At 35.7% G+C, this 18,314-nt stretch overlaps 1 protein-coding gene across 10 annotated transcripts in view; it reads right to left on the bottom strand.

The window, feature by feature from the left end:
- The window catches only part of AHI1 (Abelson helper integration site 1), a 94,564-nt gene that overhangs the window by 15,061 nt on the left and 61,189 nt on the right, over positions 1 to 18,314 (bottom strand). For 8 of the 10 annotated variants that reach the window (XR_008465363.1, XR_008465362.1, XM_054194961.1 and 5 more), the window contains exons 20-23: positions 10,894 to 10,952; positions 5,456 to 5,521; positions 3,016 to 3,178; positions 1,423 to 1,523 (exon numbers count right to left, since the gene is read on the bottom strand). Coding sequence is in view for 8 of the 10 variants with exons in the window: in XM_054194961.1 (XP_054050936.1) it covers positions 1,423 to 1,523; positions 3,016 to 3,178; positions 5,456 to 5,521; positions 10,894 to 10,952 (389 nt within the window). In the remaining 2 variants the exon portion in view is untranslated. Of the gene's footprint in view, positions 1 to 399; positions 504 to 1,422; positions 1,524 to 3,015; positions 3,179 to 3,839; positions 4,788 to 5,455; positions 5,522 to 10,893; positions 10,953 to 18,314 lie in introns of those variants that run through there. The other 2 variants (XM_054194959.1, XM_054194965.1) reach the window with 2 other exon arrangements.

Genomic DNA, 18,314 nt, shown 5'->3' with positions numbered 1-18,314 from the left:
AAGGTTAATAAAAGTAGCTTTGAGCGTGTTAACCTTGAACATTGCAACACATATTATGCAGCAAAGATTAGATAAATCATCTGAAAGAAGAAAAAATTGTAACTTAGCAACACAGCATACGTTTTAAGTCTTGCAAATCACATGCAAAATATTAGATTCAATTTTAGAAGCATACCTGGAAAAGTCAGGTCATTTGAAAGAAATCTGAACAAAAGTCACTTTTAAAGTAGTTCTGTTAGTACCATTTGACTACATGAATAGCTGTGGAAAGCACACTTAAGAAGGACACAAACATTTTGGAATAAAAAAATTCTTAAATTCTAAGAGTTATCAAATAATTTCTATTACTTTTTGTTGCTTACAAAGCATCCCATGTTTTAAATCAATTATCAGTCTTACTTCACAGAAGGGGAACATAAGCTGTGCAAAGTTTCTAATCTCTGTTTGTCTGGAGAAGTGAGAGTCATTTGGCCTGCTTTGCACACAGCAGTATCTCTAAAGACCTGAAAAAATTAAAATAAAAGTCAACCCCCCCATTTTTACCTTGACTAAAAACCGGCTGCTGTTTCTTTGTTGTTCTGTACACACTGTATTCTGACTGCTAACTAAAATCACAGAAACAGGAATGCTTCTGCGTACAATATAGCATGTGATATGTAAACAACAACATATTGCCATATACAACTGCAATCCAATATAAGCATATGGTGGGACTGGAGAGGTATTAGATATAGTCAAGACGAGAGCGTTTCTTTCCTTTCCTTCTCCAAACTATGAAGTCTCTATAGTCCACCCTCCTGAACAACCTACAGGATGAGTGCAGTCATTCACATGTTTAAACAGAAACACCCACTGACAAGTAAGCATGTTTAGATGCAGCATGTCTCCTAGTCTGGTAATAAGGCTTTATGATCACTTCGTGTATTTTTAATTAGGATATTATTACATGGACAGAAAAACTCTCAAGAGTAAAACATCACAACTTTTTCCTAAGTAACCTGATAGATAAGAAAACTTCAGGGCAGAAAGTCTGAAGAATCTGTGGGCAGTGCATATTCCAAGAATGACAGTCAAGTGCCTAAAAGTATATCAGGTTTTGACAAACCCATGTTGTTTCTTCAACCATTATTTACACCAGGTAGCTGTGAGAGATTCTTCTGTAAACCTTAGAGGCAATTGGAGATTTGCAGCTCATTACAATGGTGCTAAAGTAGGCAGAATATTTAATTGTCACATGATGGAACAGCTGGTTTCACATGAGACAAACGTTAGACATCTGCTGAAAATCCACCTGCTTGCCTGGAACGAGGTCTACACATAAGAAGTTATTCCAAAACGTATCAAAAATTGCTGCAGTTCATCCGACACACAAAAGACATACTCCACCACTACTTACAGAATCCATCCTTCTCAAATTATTACCTTATGTAGCGTTGGAGAACCTTCCTCTGCTTCTGTTGGTCCTTCAGGTAGGAGAGGAGCAGAATCTGGTACTAATGCTGAAGGTTGTTCTTCATATTCTTCTGAAAACAGGATACATAATTCAGCATTATGAGAGCCATGAAAGAATCACGAAAGTATCTATTTTATGCAAACAACCATGACATTACAATCTATCCAATAGCAGGATGTGAACTGAAACAGGTAAGAAGTGTTTGAAGCCAAACTTTGTATAAGAATTTACCAGAAGTTGCTCATTAACTTTTATTTATATTAGTAAGCTTAGATTTAAGTGTAATTTATATATAGGCTACTATATAAACTAAAAACAATCAAACATTTACATGACTAAGAACAAAGCCCATACTGACAGCAACGCAACTAATGTAACTTAACAAATGTATCATATGCATTTCTTTTGATTCAATAATAAGATGGCCACCAACTGAAATAAATTATATACCAGGGTTTTTTTTCCACAGTTGGACAGCTCCCTCAAAAGTGTTTGGGTTTTTTTATTCCCTTTTAATTTTATTTAACTTATTTCTTTTTTTTTTTTTTAGGAATAGGCTACCATTGAAGACTCTGCCTACAGACTGCTCTCTGGCTTATTTTGCAAGGAAAAAAGAAAGGAGAAAATGCACAGGATGTGCAAAGGGAAGGGCAGTAGTTAAGCTAACTTTAATTACCATCACCAAGTTAGCAGAGTGTTACATTCAAATGTTTTTTTTTTTTTTTTTAGGAAAGAGGCATAAATATTACACATCACTTGAAAGACAAAGGGAGGAACTAGAAAATGGGGGGAAAACATCTTGAGAAATGTTGGGTTAAAAAATTTCTAAACACCAGTATAACTGATAGTTTGATAGTTTAGGAAGGCAAATGAATTTCTTGTAGCTTGCAGCCACACACACTATGTCCATAAGCTAAATACTAACAACTGTCAGGACATTGAGCATCTTTACATCAGTTGACTATGTAGGATTGTTCCTGTGTTATTTGTTCAGATTCATTTAGGTATGTCTGTACTAGTTTCATCAAAACTGTTTTAATGACAAAGACCTGTTAGCAAGTTCAATGCTCAGATAGGAAATTTAGCCATTAATCTTTTAAAACTTCATGCTGAAATCCACTTATTTGGGAACTGAGCATTCTCCATTAGAGTAAGGTGACAAGAGTTTTTACAAAAGTAACTGGTTAGATCTAACAGAGATTGCCTAAGAAAAACCTAAGGCGTCTGTGAAATGCTTTGATGTGTCCAAAAACATTGCCAAGGTAGGACATGAACCAGGTGTCTGTATGTGAGATGAGGAGTCAATCCAGTTGACTGATAATTAAGCCAGTACTATATAAGCTGGAATGTTTAAGTGCCAATACCTTTTTAAGTCAGGTATGTCAACTTGCTAAGTGGTTAGCTAACTTTATGCAATTTCTGCATCATAATAAGTCATCATTAAGCGATCTGTGTCTTACATAAATTCATATCTTCAGAACAATAAGCCGTACAGCACGGTAGAATCTTGGACCATCAGTTAAACCCACTCCGGTATACCAGGAAGACAGCAGTAAACTTACTTTCACCAGCCACATAATTAGCTGGAAAATAGCCTTGCTGTCCATTTGCTAGGCTGCCAAACCACCAGTTATCATTATCTTTGTATAACACTTGGATAATGTCACTGCGATGGATGGTTAGCTCATCTGATCGATGCGCTGTGTAGTCATAAAGAGCCACTACCTAAAAGAGAGATAAGAGCACCACAGCTTTATCACAACCATGCCACAGAGAAAAAAGCGCAACATTCACTTCCTCTTGCAGAAAAGCAGCTGAAACCAAAGCTGCACTTTGGTAAAAGCTGAGGCTGTCTCAAGTTTTGCTAATGGGATCAGGGGTGGTGGGAAAGCAGCAGGAGAGGCAAGATAAAGGACTGTGGGATTGTAGAAATGGTTAAGAACATTCAATTCACTAAGATTAGCTTCAAAACAGCAGCTGTTAGTTTTATAAGCAATTTACTCATGAAGAAAAAGGAAAAAAAAAAAAACCACTTCATACATTCACTTTCTCAGAATTGTTACACCACCTTCAGATCCCATTCTGTGTGTGCTCATGAAGCATATGTGTTCGAATAAATACTTCAACAGTATGACAGTTTTACAGAAGGAAAACTTTAGTACAAAAAATATCATTGCAAAGTTTTGCTTTGATCACTCCACTTTTTCTTTTTGTTTAGAAATAAGGATTTGCATATACAAGTTTATGAATATCTGCCAAAAATACGTTTATATTCATTTCACATAATAAATCTATTTCCCAGTGAAAGACAGTGCACCTATAATTTTCTGGGAAAAAAGTACTAACAGTGGTCAGCACCATGCATACTACATAGAATATATTAACAAAAGCCTGCTTTCTACCCTGAATATGAAAATATCAAGTATAATTTCTTATTTATTTCTCATGCCCTATGAACAAAAATCTGTCCTGATGAATTCTGAGCAGAAAAGACTGAAAACAAGTGAACTGAAAGAATAAGGCAACTGCTCACTTCCCTCATCATAAGTGAAGAGCAAAATTATGACCTATTTTACATAAGGAACACTACTTCCCTACATATAATCTTTACCTCAGATTCTCCTACGAAATTTTAAGTAAAGAGGTCAGAAACAGGGATTGTTAGAAGCAATAGGAGGTTATAGGAGAATGAAGGAGACAGCAAAGTTGTTATGAAGATAGGGATTTGGAGAAAAAACTTCCTTTTTTATTACTCATACATGCATTTAAATCCTAAGACTGCTGAAATATCTGCTGCTTTTTGTACGTGTATTTCTATTTTGAGTAAGATCACCTGTGAGTTATGTGTGTAAAAATATAGCCAATGTCACTTGTATTTTGACAATTCCATGTCACCATTTAAACAGATTAAATCAGTTAAGAATGGGAAAAGATGGAAATGATTCTACCACTGTAAATTCTATATGGTAATTTGTGAGCTGGTCAGCACCAAAGACTTAGTGTCAGCATAGCTCTCGGTAGATAGGAAATATATTTAAATATACCTTCAGTAATCCTGAACTTCCATAAAGGAGGCAAACAATGAAATATCCTTCATCAAAACTCTCTTCCCTGCATTAGGAAAGCTAATACAGTAATTACAGGTGATGTTGACAATACAGAAATATGAACTATGGAACAGAACCAAATAAAACACATTAAACACAGCATAGAGAAACAGTACAGAATGGGAAGCTCACACAGTCGTGTCCAGTAAGGGGTGCTCTAACAGTGCCCACTTCAGTTAAATGACATCAGTTTCCTTACCAATAGTACTATGAAAATCATGAGGTCACTTCAGGTAAAGAAAAAAAAAAAAAAGAATGTAACACTAATTACTCTGCAGCATGAAAAACAATGAAAGGCAGAGCAACAAATACTTCTTTTTGCAGCGTCTTTTGTAAGACAGTTCTAGTGTAAATGTTTTGGTTTTTGTTCAAACCAATCAAGCAAGTCCCACTGTCTGTCCCCTAGAAATAAAAAAATTAAAATACCAATGTGTCCTGTAATACAACTGGTTTAGCAAGCCTGACAATTTAAATGAAATGTGGAAACTGCCATTATATTCTCTGGAGACATATGATCAGAAAATGACCATAAGGGGATACAGGAAATGCACCACAGGACCAAACAAGAATGTAAAACACTCACAATTATGCCCAAAGCAACGGAATTTCTTCTGGTGTGACATTCAGACACATGTTAAGTTCTGTCTAGGTCCAAGTTCAAGCAAAAAATCTCAAGTCTATATTCATCAAAGTTTCACAAAATTATTTTTCAAGAGTGATATAAGAACAGCAGCAATGTGCTTATGACCATTATGAACATGTCTGTAAGAATTACAAAATCTAGGTAGCAAAAACGGTCCTTGGGATCATGTTAAAAAAACAAAAAGTGCTTTCAAAAGCACAGATACAGTGTAACAGGTATAGAAGATACTGAAAAAAATTATGTAATACTTACTGTCTCTTGCCCGAGTGGACAACTGCTTCCTCCTCTCACCCCCAGTGCAGTCAGGCAGTCATCATTCTAGAAGAAGAAATTACTTTAAAACTTTATTATGAAGCATTTTGATAAACTATCATTTTGAGTATTCATGTCTACTGTAAAACAGTAAGAATTATCTGTAATAAAATGCCTTTTTTTGAAAAAGAAAAAGCAGAAGTGATGTTAAGCAACACAGAGTAATATTGGCTATGTAGATATTCAGAAAAAGATACTAAGTTTTTCAAGTATGTACACTACACTAAAGACAACATGGGGGAAGACAGAGGACTGATGACTAAGCAGCCTGATCTTGTTTGCATTGCAAACACTACAGTTGATGTTTAAGAAGTTGTTGCAGTGAACTTTACCTCTGAACCAGTATGCAAAAGATGTCACTTTCATACAATGGAGAATTTCAGGTTGGTCTTAATAACCAATACTTTCTATTTAATTCTAATTGTTCTATCTTCACGACTTACTCTTCAGACTTCGAACAAAGTCAAGGGAATAGCAGGGATTTAATGCAGTAATTAGGATGTGCCTGTACCTACAACATTTTATTTCTGTCAAACAACAGAATTCTTCAGTCGAAAGATTTAAAACAGAAAAATTATGAAAATTAGCAGAGGAACAACAAATTAGAACAAAGGAAGTGATGGAAGTCCTTTGCTGGTGTTACTTAATTTTTTCCAATGGCCTGTTTTCACAAAGGGGAAACCATTTTCCCCTAGATTTTGTGTGCGTCAAAGGATACAAACTACAATACAGAATAGAAATATTACACAGCAATTAGAATATTTTAGAAAAGAAGAATCAAATGTGATCTTCGTGAAGTAAGCAACGTTTCCATCCATAACAGATTACACCACATTATGAACAACATTTGAGAATTTCTATCCAACATACTTCACCTTTTTCATTTTTTACAGCCCCTCCTTTTGCATTAACTTCTTTCTCTTCTCTGGCTTTTTAAAAACATATGTCTAAAATCTATAGCTCCTTTTACTTTCTGGGGTTTTTTATTAGGGTGATCCAAGGAATATCATTACTGCACTGCTCAGCAGAATAAATGCCATTGTCTAGAAGAGATTCTTGCCCTCAACGTTTTTTTTCCTAATGTAGCTAGACTTATCCCAAATGGGAAAGAAATCACTATCTTGAACACAGAGGTTCCATCTACTCTCCAGATTGTTTCAGTATTGCCACAGTAGTTAGACACGCACAGTACATACAGATGAACACAGTATAAAAGCAAGCAGTTGCACTCAGTTCTTATCATCTACCAGAACATCTAAGCCTACCACCTAAAAAGTTCTGAGTAATTATGTACATAGACTGAGGGGGGGGGGGGGGGAGAGTGTAATGCTTGATTTGATAAACAAATTTTGAACAAAGAATGGTGGAGCTGCAGTTCAGAAGACGTGGCTTGTTTAGTGGTCTACTGGTAGTTCGCACTGCCTTACAGGTTTCAGCTAATTCTCATTTTCCATTCTCAAGGTTAGTAGAATTGTGCAGGCAATGTGCTTAGCCTGTGGGATGGGAGTGCCTCCTGTTGCTCAAAAATGATTCATCAGAATTATTAGCAGTATTATTTAGGTATCTAGTTCAGGTACTCATATTGCCCCATTATTGTGTCTCAATCTGTCTCTCTCTCTTTTTAATAAAGTATTTATGTGCTCTCAAACACTAAACCTAAGAAGAGCTTGAAGAGAGGGAGCTGTTTGGAAATAACAAGCTAAAATCCATGAGTCATCCTGAGACTATGTTGAATGTTCTCAGACACCAAGTTACATTTTTAAGGCAACAACAATCCAAAGAGTTTCCTCTTAAAGACATACGCTGAGTATGTCACGGGCTGCACACACATCCTACTTCCAGTGGGAGAGGGGAATTGCCACGGCTGCCTACCACAAATGTACCTACTGCAAGGCAGCAGAGCTGCCTCTGGCATCTCGTGCCATTTCTCAAATAGTGCCAACTCCCAGTTACATTGCAAGTAACGCCCAGCCAAAACTACTGACTTTTCAGTTTAGAAACATCATTTTATGTTGTGTCACAAGATTAAACCACATTTTCAGGATTCCAAAAAAGCAACAGACATACTGAAGTGTATGAATACACCATTCTTAATAGAATATTAACGTCTCCTTTTCTCAATGCAAGATGGAAACTAGTTAAACTTTTCTTGCATTGGAAGAGATATGGGGCTACAGTTATGTTCTGAGGAGCTGCTCTTTTAGGAGGCAGGCCATCTGTGAGAAACAGGAACAAAATGCTTGCTGAAAAAGCCCGCTGTGACACACTGATTTTGGTTGAAGAAAGCTGTTAGGAGCTTTCACGTAAAGAACACCCTCAGAAGAAGATAAATAGATCCAGCAGTTGACGCAGAGTTCTAGACTGTGGAATATCATGCTGATTATTCATGACTAACCCACGTATCCTTGACATTTCTAACACAAAAACAAACAAAAAAATGTTTTAAGGCACTAATACAGAAGAGCATTGCAGGTAAGAGCAAACTGATAAATAAGTTGCCATACCAAGTGTCACCAATTCCTGATAATAGCACTAATTAAAAGTTTATAGCTTCTTTTTTATTAGGCAGTTTCAGTGATTGTGGTTTTGCTTTTCTTCATATATAGCGGCCAACAGGATTTGGGCATTAGATAGCATTCATTCCCTTAGGAGAAGCAGCACTAAGAACAAGTGATATGTTATTAACGCCTTTTCTGTAAAAGTTTCAGCATTTCATGTCTACTACTAAACAAATATATTTCATATACCACAATACCAAAGTTTAAAGAAAAAAATAATATTGAAAAACGTACAGTCTACACCAGTGGTTTCGTATGCTTCTTCCTTATATTTAAACACATTCTTCACTGTAGCAGAATAAACATACAGATTAAGTCACACTTCTAATTAGTTATTAACTCTTAATAACTACACTTGGAAAATAAGCTGTTCTAAGATTAATCTTAGGCAGACACTACACATGCCGGGGTGAACCCCAGTGTGTGTGCGTACAGGGCCAAAGTCACCCTTCCTTCTTTTTCCATTAGAATAACAGATTTGGTGACGTGAAGGACAAACATCTATTTCCTGGATGCTGCACAGTGCCACTGCTTCTCTCCAAGCCACCTCTTTATACCTGCTATCTGCCAGAATGGAAGAGAAACTGGGAGCGTTACTTGTGCAAACACTCCAGTAAAGACACAGGGAATGAGTGTTAAAGCTTTGTCTGTCTGTTCAGTAAATCAGTGCCTCAGTGTGTAATAGCCTAAGTTCTGAGACTGTTAGCTTTTGGGCTTCTTTTTGTTGTTTTATGGCAGTTTGGGGGTTTTTTTAAAGGAGACAAAATAAGAAATGAACTTAAAGTGCTCAAAAAGCCATGACTGGCTTAGAGGTGAGGTAGTATTTAAAACTTGTAAAAGTTTTCAGAACGAACCTGTGCTTTTACAGTTGCTCCACTATTTTCATTTTTCTTTATGAACCCGACGGTCAGAAATTTATTTAATCCTCTCTTTCCCTAAGAATGTCATGCAATCTCTTTACCCCAGTAATTTAAGTTTTAAACGAAACGCTAAATAAGCTGAGACTTAGCATAAAATAATTGAATATTATTAGCATTGTCGTATTTCTGTTCTTGTTCTCCAGTTCAATTAATTGTCAACACACTCCTAGCTCAGGACACCTAACTGTACAAATTTCGTCTATGGGAAACAGAAGTTCAAGGACAGCATTAATAGCTAAATTAAAATGATTCTAAAAGTATCAATTGCTAAGGATAATGTACTCTTCTTTGGCCTTAATTAATCTGTCTGTAGACACTGTAAAGTTACTTCCTTAGGCTTCAAATGAGTACAATCCTTATTTGATTACAGTCCTTCCATATTTAATGAGCATGGGAATCTATAATCTGCCTAGAGGAAAAAAAACCCAAAACTGTGCCAGGCTGCACTTTATTGAAACCTGCAATGTCCAAATAGAAAACAGAAATGCAAACACAGCTGCTGCAGTTAACCCTACAGGGATAAAAAAAAAAAAAAAAAAGAAATAAAAGAAAAAAAGGGGAAAAAAGATCAATTCAGAAGCATGTGAAATACTCCAGCTCCGGAAATTATTTAAAACCTCTTCAACTATTTTGTCATTTGTAAATATGCTACTTTGATATAAATTACTCAGCTTACCTGCGCTTATGACATATATATGATTGCATTTATAACAGAAAAATAAAAAAATATTCAAAAACTTAATTTAACCCTCTGAGGGAAAAAAAAAAAGTTTGCTGCTATTTAGTATTTTACAGAACAGTTCATCCTGTAAATGCTTATAGAGCTTTCTGTGATGGAGAACACTAAAATACTGATTGAACAATTTAAACTTTTTCCTAAAAATTGCATATTGATGGCTAAAAAACTGAAAATGTGAAAACAAGAACCATTTAGCCAGTAACAAACTAGCAGCATAAAACCATACTTTCAAAATTTCTTGGTGAATCCTGTGTATCTTACAAGCTTTCCACAACTCTGTTAACAGATTCTGTTAAATAAGGTAGGTCCAAACAAAACCTAAACCTAACCAAAAGCCCAAGTCCAAATTGTAAAACAGCTATAAATGATCCAAGTTAATTTATGTCCATTTCTAACATCTCTCTGAAAAATTACAATTAGCATGCAATTAAGACAGAATATTAAATCATGGCATTCTGTCCATGGGTGCAGGAGAATTAACATCTCCAGTACAACAGGCCCAGCTTTCTAGAGCCACACACGTTCAGTATTCAGAAGCAAAACTTTTTTTTCCGTCACTAGTGTCTTCATATGTTTTGTGTTTAATCCAGGTTTATCAAGTGTATAGCTGGAATTAATGGCACATACAGATTTTGCTAGGGTTTTATTACGGTGATCAGGAAACCAGAAATAAAGAAAGGAAAAAATATAATTACCAGAACTGTCCAATCAATATTTAACAGATAAGCAATTAAATAAACAGGATGGCTGTGATTTCACTTGTTACAAAAAGGTGAAGTATGAGTAAACAATGAAAGCATGGCTCTGTAAATAGGATTCAATTTCAAGTTGTTGTTTCAGCTTTCTCTCCCTACTTATCAATGCCTGTATTCTTAGTAATAATCAAAAACACAGGGCTGTGATTTTAGTTTATTTATTTCTAAACAACAAAAAGTAAATCATGAAAAAATAGAAAGCTTTTAATTTATAGACATCTGATCTCACTACCAGCTGGCTGCAGCAAAAGCTTATTTGCTCGTGTAGACAATTTGCTTGAAGATACCTCTTTTGTGGATAAAGACAGGATAAAAAAAAACACCTCCCCACAATGAGAACTTGTGAATAATGGCATTTTATAGTTAAACATCAATTTCAAAAAAATGCAAAGACAGAATTCCTTACCGTCTGTAGTCTACGCAATAGTGTTCGGCTAAGAGGATTTCCTACTGGGCTGAAACACCCTGTGAAAAGAAAAGGCTGTGAATTTTCTGCTTGTTATCCTTTTCCATCGAATAAACCATTTTATTTTAAAATCATTATGTTAGCAGGATATGTTTGACAAAATTCTAATGAAAAGCAGCAGCATCTTTCAGTCACAACTATGCATCCTTCAGTCAGGAACAGTTGGAGGGTTTATTTAACTAACAGACCTGACACAAGGTTAACTAATCCAATATTTCCATTCAAATGATTTGGAGAAATAGCTCAAGCTACGTCCACATGCCACCTCGTGCTCAAAGCTGACACTATTATCTAGACCGTATTGCTTTTCTCTTCATTGAATTTCTGAGTAATGCATACAAAGTTTTCCAACAGAAATGATCACAAAAACTCTCAAAGGAATTACTTCCTTATTTTATCTGAAAGAATAACTATGCCTATTCAGTAGCTCCCTTTGATCATCTGAGTTCCTATCACAACACATCTTGCTGTTTATTTTATTCACTCTCTACATAGTGCATTTGAACAAGTAATTGTAAATTCTTTTCTTTTCAAACTACTATGTTAACTACTAAGCTCAGGAAAATGCTTTCATCATCTATGGATTTATCTTTTTGTTATTGGTCTCCTCAGCTGTATACTTAAGAAAACATCTTAAAAAGAAAAGATACGAAAATCTGAAAATTGTTGAACACGACAGTGAAAAATGCTACCGCTTCATTGGAGAATGCTTTCTTATGTATAGAGATGCCAGACAACACAGAGTTAAGTTCACTGGATTTTCTCTGTGAGATATTAGATTTGAAACAAGTTTTGTTTTCAAAGAGAAATAAGTTCTGAAAATTCATTTTCATTTGCCATTCCAAAAGCCTACTCCTAAGGAGTCCAGTATCTGAATAAAGAGGACTTTTCAGATTCCCATGTACTGGCATAGCTCCACAAGGAAGCCTGAACAACTCCACCCACAGTATACCTTCAAAAGCCTTGTGGTTTTGACTTTCACAGGAGATTTACTTGTAAATGTTTAATCAATAAGTTATTTAGATATTTCTAAATATAATAAAAGCTGCAAGCTCAATCAATCATAGTTAAACCACGCTTCTGCAGATCTTCTGCATGCGAATAATTTTTCACTTGTGAGAACTCCTAAACAAGTGCAACACTTGGCTTTCAATTTTGTGTATGAATTAAAAAATTTGTGCTCTTAATTTCAAAAAAGCTTGTATAAATTATGAAATACTTAATTTTGAAAGGTTTACTTTGATTTTTATTACTTTTTCCAATCACTTTTCAGAAGAGGAAAGAGATGAGAATAGAAACCGTTTTCTGAATTCAACCCATACTCAGAGATGGTAGACCTGAAGCTTACCTTTTTCCAAATAAGCTATTTGTTAAAACATTTGTTCATCAATAACATCAAAAGTCAGTGGGAATATTAGTCCTATTAATATTTTTTATCTACATACTCATAGAGTTACAAAATAAATCGCTACAGAGATGATACTACATATGGATATACTGTTGCATACAAGTGTCGTTATTAATTCTTTAAATAAAAAAAAACCCAAACTCAAACCAATGAAATGTCTGCATGACAAAAAGATATTTTACATACAGCTAAGTATTCTACCACAAGATTTTCCATTTGAGCATTGTAGTGTTGTGCCAGTTCATAAAAACCCATTCTAAAATAAAAGCTATAGAAAATATATTATGAAAGCAATTGCTTGTTTGGAAAAATCTTCAAACTTTAAATAAAAAAAAAAATAGTCTCTACTTTTATCAGTAATATCATTGACTTTCTTGTTCTAAGGAAGAGATATATTACCTCCAAGTACTTCTGGACTGTATGTTTATGTATGCAAGTACTCCTATGCAGTCTCTACATTTAGCTGCTTGTCAGGTGAAAACTTTTTGGTTAGACTCCAAATAAGCCTCACTAAAGGGCAGTGCAGACCTGTTCTGCTGCAAGCATAGGAAAGAGACAGATGCATAACTCAAAGATATAAGGAGTGCTGTACTGAATTCTAGCAGCTGCTTTTGACAGCATTTTTCCATGACTGGGGCCTTTTTCCAAAATAAGAAGGAAATTCTTATTACTTCGCTTGAGGTGTAAACACTAAATAGATCCCATCGTACTCGAGTCCAAATATTCTAGGCTCCACAGAGTTAATGCTATTTGTTCATATTGATCATGCCTATTGGTTACCCCAAACTAGTCTTTAGTGTCATTCATTAGTTGTTTTGAGTTATCAAGCATTCCTTTAGGAGCTCCTACATTCAGAACAGTCATATTAAAAAAAACAATCCCAAAACCAACCTGTTCAAGTCTTCCTCATTCACAAAACAAGGTCCATTCAGCAAAACCAAGGGAATATCCATCCCTTCTTTCTCAATTGATGCAGTAGATTTTTAAAGCAATTTTACACAGCTATTGGCTTGACGTGGTTCCATGCTTGACGAAGCACGTAAATGACACTAAGCAGGTGTGACTAACAGCCTCAGCAGTGCTTGCTTTGGCTATCTCTGATCCAGGCTGAGCAAAGTTTTTCAACTACCATAGTCAGGTATTGAAATTGAGGTCAGGATCTCAGAAAGACACTTCCACTTCATCCAAAAATGAAGTTTACAGGACACTGGGACCTGTTGGGACTCTCACTTAGCCTGAGCTTATGTAAAAGTCATTAAATCCCTTGCAAGGTCAAACCTGAAAAAAACGACACCCAGGTTAATCTAGACTGTCTTACCTCAAGAATGCTTCAGAATCATTAATAAAGAAGCATTTTTATTGATCCAGAGGGCAGAGGGTTTACTTGAACTCTCCAACAATCTTCTTTCTTAACAGCATTTGCTGTCTTCACCTTCAAAACCCTGTATGTCTTGAGAAGCTAATCTTCCCTATGAAAGTATTAACTTTTCAATTACTGTATTTCCTATTACTCTGCATTGATTCTTCAGTGGTTTCCTTTATATGGAATTTTACACGAGAATAAATTATTTCTAGAAGAACCTACTGCTAATGTCTAAATGCAATGTTAGATGTCTCAAAATAATAGATGCTATTGCTTTTTCTCAAGTGATCAGAATTTTCATGTTGACACAATTTAACAGCAGGACAGTTCTTGTTTATGGTCCACATAATCCTCTCGCTACAACACTTTTGGGAATGTAAGGATGTGCTGACTTTAGTTAAATGCCTGCCAAGGAGTTGGTACCTTTGAAAAACAATGTAGCTGCCTGCTTTGAGAGGGAGTCTGAAACTGTGTTGGTTTCCTGTACAATTTGAACAGTGAACTGAAAGTCTATCCTTGGTTCCCCTGGGTCACTACTGGCAATATATTCTCTGCCAGTAGAACTGCAACTATAAAGAGAAAAGAAGACGACAGAAACAAAGTAGTTGTCCTCCTGTCCAAAACACGTCTGTACTACCAAGTCCCCAGTTTTATTGCATGCTTTCAGTAAAAAAACTACCCTCTGCTCTATATAAGCACACCAGTGTGAATTGATCAAGTTGTAAACAGTCATGCTGAAATACACAGGAAGTAGATGAGTTCACTTCCAAACAGATTGGATTTACACAGAAATTTATATAACAGCAACAATGCCCCAAAATAGCACTTGTAATAATTAAAACCTCTTCCTATTAAATTACAGCATCTTTAGCTATTTTTTTTTTTTTTTAATTAATAGCAAAAGAGCCAGAACAGGGAACAGAGCCTTCTAAAGAGTCAAATAATTGCACTACTCTATTTGGGTGCCTAGAATCACCTAATCTTCAACATTTATATGAAAATTTCCTCTTTTAATAGAGACTGAGAGAATGCTCACTACAGAATTTATGTTTTAATTACCTTTTCAAAAGAAGGCTTTTTCTCCCTTTGTGAAATGCTGTTAATAAATTAATTCTGTTTATTAATAAAGGTATCTGTGCATCACAAATCTCCAAGGATTACAGTCTCCTGGAATCTACAGTTAATGAAATAATCCAAAAGTTTAACCTGAAAAACCGTCAGAAAATCACAGAACACCAATGAACAGATAACTAATAAAACTGAAAAAAAGGTAATATTCAGACATTTCTGTGATGAACCCCTCTAAAGCATCCCGAGAGAAAAAACCCATACCTATTCCAGTTCCACATTATTCTATTTTTAATTTAATTTTACTTTATACTAATTATTAATGTCTAAAAAACCCCACAAACAGATCTTGAAAATATGAAAATAAACTATGCCTCTAGGAAATGGTATTTCTTATTGCAGACATTCTTCTTATAATTAATATTGTGGCCTCTTGCAACATGGCATAGTTAAAATACACGCAAATAAACAACAAACACTGGGGAAAAAAGTCAACTCAGATATGAAACGAATATGTGTATATCAGCTCAGTCCTTTTCCTACCGATCTTCTGTGGTTTTAAAACTGTTCCCAGTAAACAGAATTAAGTTTTCAGCACAGTCACCTATTCAAAAGTATGACCTTTGTGACCAAAAAGACCTTTTAGTATGCAGTATAACCTCTACTCGAGGCTTCAAAGGAAAGTTTTGAGTTTTTTTTCGAAAGTTAAAGCTTTCAGAGCAGTATTACTCAGTTCTTTCTGTAATTTTGTTTTTCAAGCTAGATATAAGAGAAAGAAGATCATTTTCTAATGATCTAAATATATATTAATCTTCCCTCAAAGGCTTTATCCTCACAACAATTATGCTTTAATAGATCAAACAGAATTCATTAAATAAAAAGATTGTTTATATATTGGATAAGAACCTGTTTTCCTTTAGTTAAACACAGGATCACAAATACTTTCAAAACCCACCGCAAACATTTTCAGATGCAGTTCACATAAAATTAAAGGAATGGATGCATGCACTTAACACAAGCGTACCTTTTTGTTTTACCAGCAAAACAGATGTTTTACTAATATCCAATGCTGTAGGTGAAAACCCACTTCAATTTCTGCTCTACATAACTTAGTCTAGCGCCTATGATTTTGAACATATTCCAAATTGAGCACGAGAATCAACAGGAGGGAAGCGTATTAAAAACTGTTTCAATGAAGTTTAATATGTATCATAGTTTTTAAAACTACTTGGAACACATTTGACTGAAGGTAGAGCAAGAAAACTACATTCAAAAGCAATTCAAAGTGAGACAAGGAACAGAGTATTTTTAGCATTATTTCTAAAATAGTTTTCTCTTTGTAACTAATATGACGCCAAAGGAAATAGTTAATTCTCTTGAGAGCTCGTATCTTGCAAGCCACTTAAAATGTATATTCTCAAAATAGACCGTTCTCACATGCTATGTTTAAGTGTAGATACAGAAGTGCTGCGATGGCATCACTACTGAATGCAAAGGACTTCTACAAACACCCATAAGATTCTTCCAATGTATTCTGCACTGACAGAAGTCTACTCAACGTCAGCTGAGCCTATGTTGTTGCTAGCCCTCTCCCTGTCTTTTCCCCACTTTTTTCTTCCATCAGAGCATCTGGAAAAGACTAAACTACCTCCTCAATGTCATTCCCATTTTCTAAGTCATGTTCCAATTTGTTAACCTAAATCTATCCACTTAAAATCAAACCATAAAATCTATCAGACAAATAAAATCCCTCTTCATTTACTGTCGTACTTTCTATAAATTATATAGAGAAACTTATGTTAATTTATTTTACCAGTTGGACATGAGAGCTGTTTTCATGCTACATACATTTAAAAACAATGAGAGAAACCTTAGCTCTGCTGCTGCCAGATGTCACTCCTCCAGTTAGTGCAGAGACTCATCTATATGGCAATTACAAAAAAACCAAACCAAAACAAAAAACCAACACCCCCCAAACACACTTAAGCCAAAACAGAACTGTGCTGATAGGTGGAACAGCAAAACTTATTGTTTCCCTTCCCCATCCCCATTAATACAATGAAAGCTTGTAAACTAATAAAATAAAAGAAACTTGGGAACTTATATCAATAGATCAGGCTGTGGTTGCCATGCACAACACTATACTATATTATACTATACAGAAAAGTCTGCACAGAAGGATAAGCTTTCAATTAAAAAGTATGCAATCATAGAATGGTTTAGGTTAGAAGGGACCTTAAAGATCACCTAGTTCCAACCCCCCTCCCATGGGCAGGGACACTCCCCGCTAGACCAGGTTGCTCAAAGCCCCATCCAACCTGGTCTTGAACGCTTCCAGGGATGGGGCATCCACAGCTTCCCTGGGCAACCTGTTCCAGTGTCTCACCACCCTCATAGTGAAAAATTTCTTACTGATATCTATCTAAAGCTACCTACCCTCTTCCAGTTTGAAGCCTTGTCCTATCACTACATACCCTTGTAAAAAGTCCCTCTCCAGCTTCCTTGTAGGCCCTCTTCAGACACTGTAAAGCTGCTATAAGGTCTCCCTGGGCAATATTTACCTTTTTAACCAATTGTTTACTAAATGCTGGTATTAAAAACAGCTATCCAGAAAAGTAACTCTAGCGAGTTACACAATTCAGTACCATGCAGTTCCACACATATTGCTGCAGCTTCTTTCACACCAGCACCTAATTTTCCAGTAGATGCCCCAACTCCAGGTATTAGGAGAACTCTGGCTTCTCAGACCATGAGGCAGTCACAGTCCTCCTAAACTGAGAAAGACAACTGGTCTAGTTTGCTTGAACACAGTAACTTTCTTAACCAAGGACCGGTGCAGTTAACTCTAGCTACTGCATCTGGTTGTCTCTGATTGCCTGGCCCAAATGACCAAGTACGCCCTTGCAGCAGAGCTCAGTGAACGCTGGAGCAGTGGAATGGAGCAAGGCTTGAATTCACACCTGTAGATCCACAGACAGATACCTTCACTGTAACATCACCTAATTCCAATCTTCATGTAAGAGACCTCAGAATCAGACAGCACTAACACGAAGAAAACACTATGCTTCTGGCAGTGCCATATCCCACAATATAATTATATCTACCATCAGCCAAAAGAATGCATAGAGATATTCATTCAAGGTTAGCCATCATTTTCATTCCTGGTTCAAGGTGTACAAGGACACAAACATGTGCCCTGTACTCTGTGCCCTGAATCTTAGACTAATCCTCCAGGAGAAACTATGGAGATAGTCTGTCACTGGCTTTGAGAAGAATACTGTTTCATATGAGTACGTTTATCCTGTGCTTAGGCACAATGAACAGGCAGAATTCGGCCCCTATTTACAAAAGGTATAATGAAGTAAAAACTATTGCATCACAAAAACAATTAAAAAATCCAACTTTTTAATTACAGATTAAAATCAAATACATTTAGCAGCCTACACACCCACCTAATTATTTCTGAGTAATCTTATCAAATCATCATCTTACATTTTTCTTGCAAATGCTAAGTTTCTGCAG

This window comes from Rissa tridactyla, chromosome 3 (genome assembly GCF_028500815.1).
Source record: "Rissa tridactyla isolate bRisTri1 chromosome 3, bRisTri1.patW.cur.20221130, whole genome shotgun sequence".
NCBI classification, from domain to species: Eukaryota; Metazoa; Chordata; class Aves; order Charadriiformes; family Laridae; genus Rissa; species Rissa tridactyla.
Note: the sequence above shows the minus strand (reverse complement) of the source record. Positions and strands in the feature narration are given on the sequence as shown.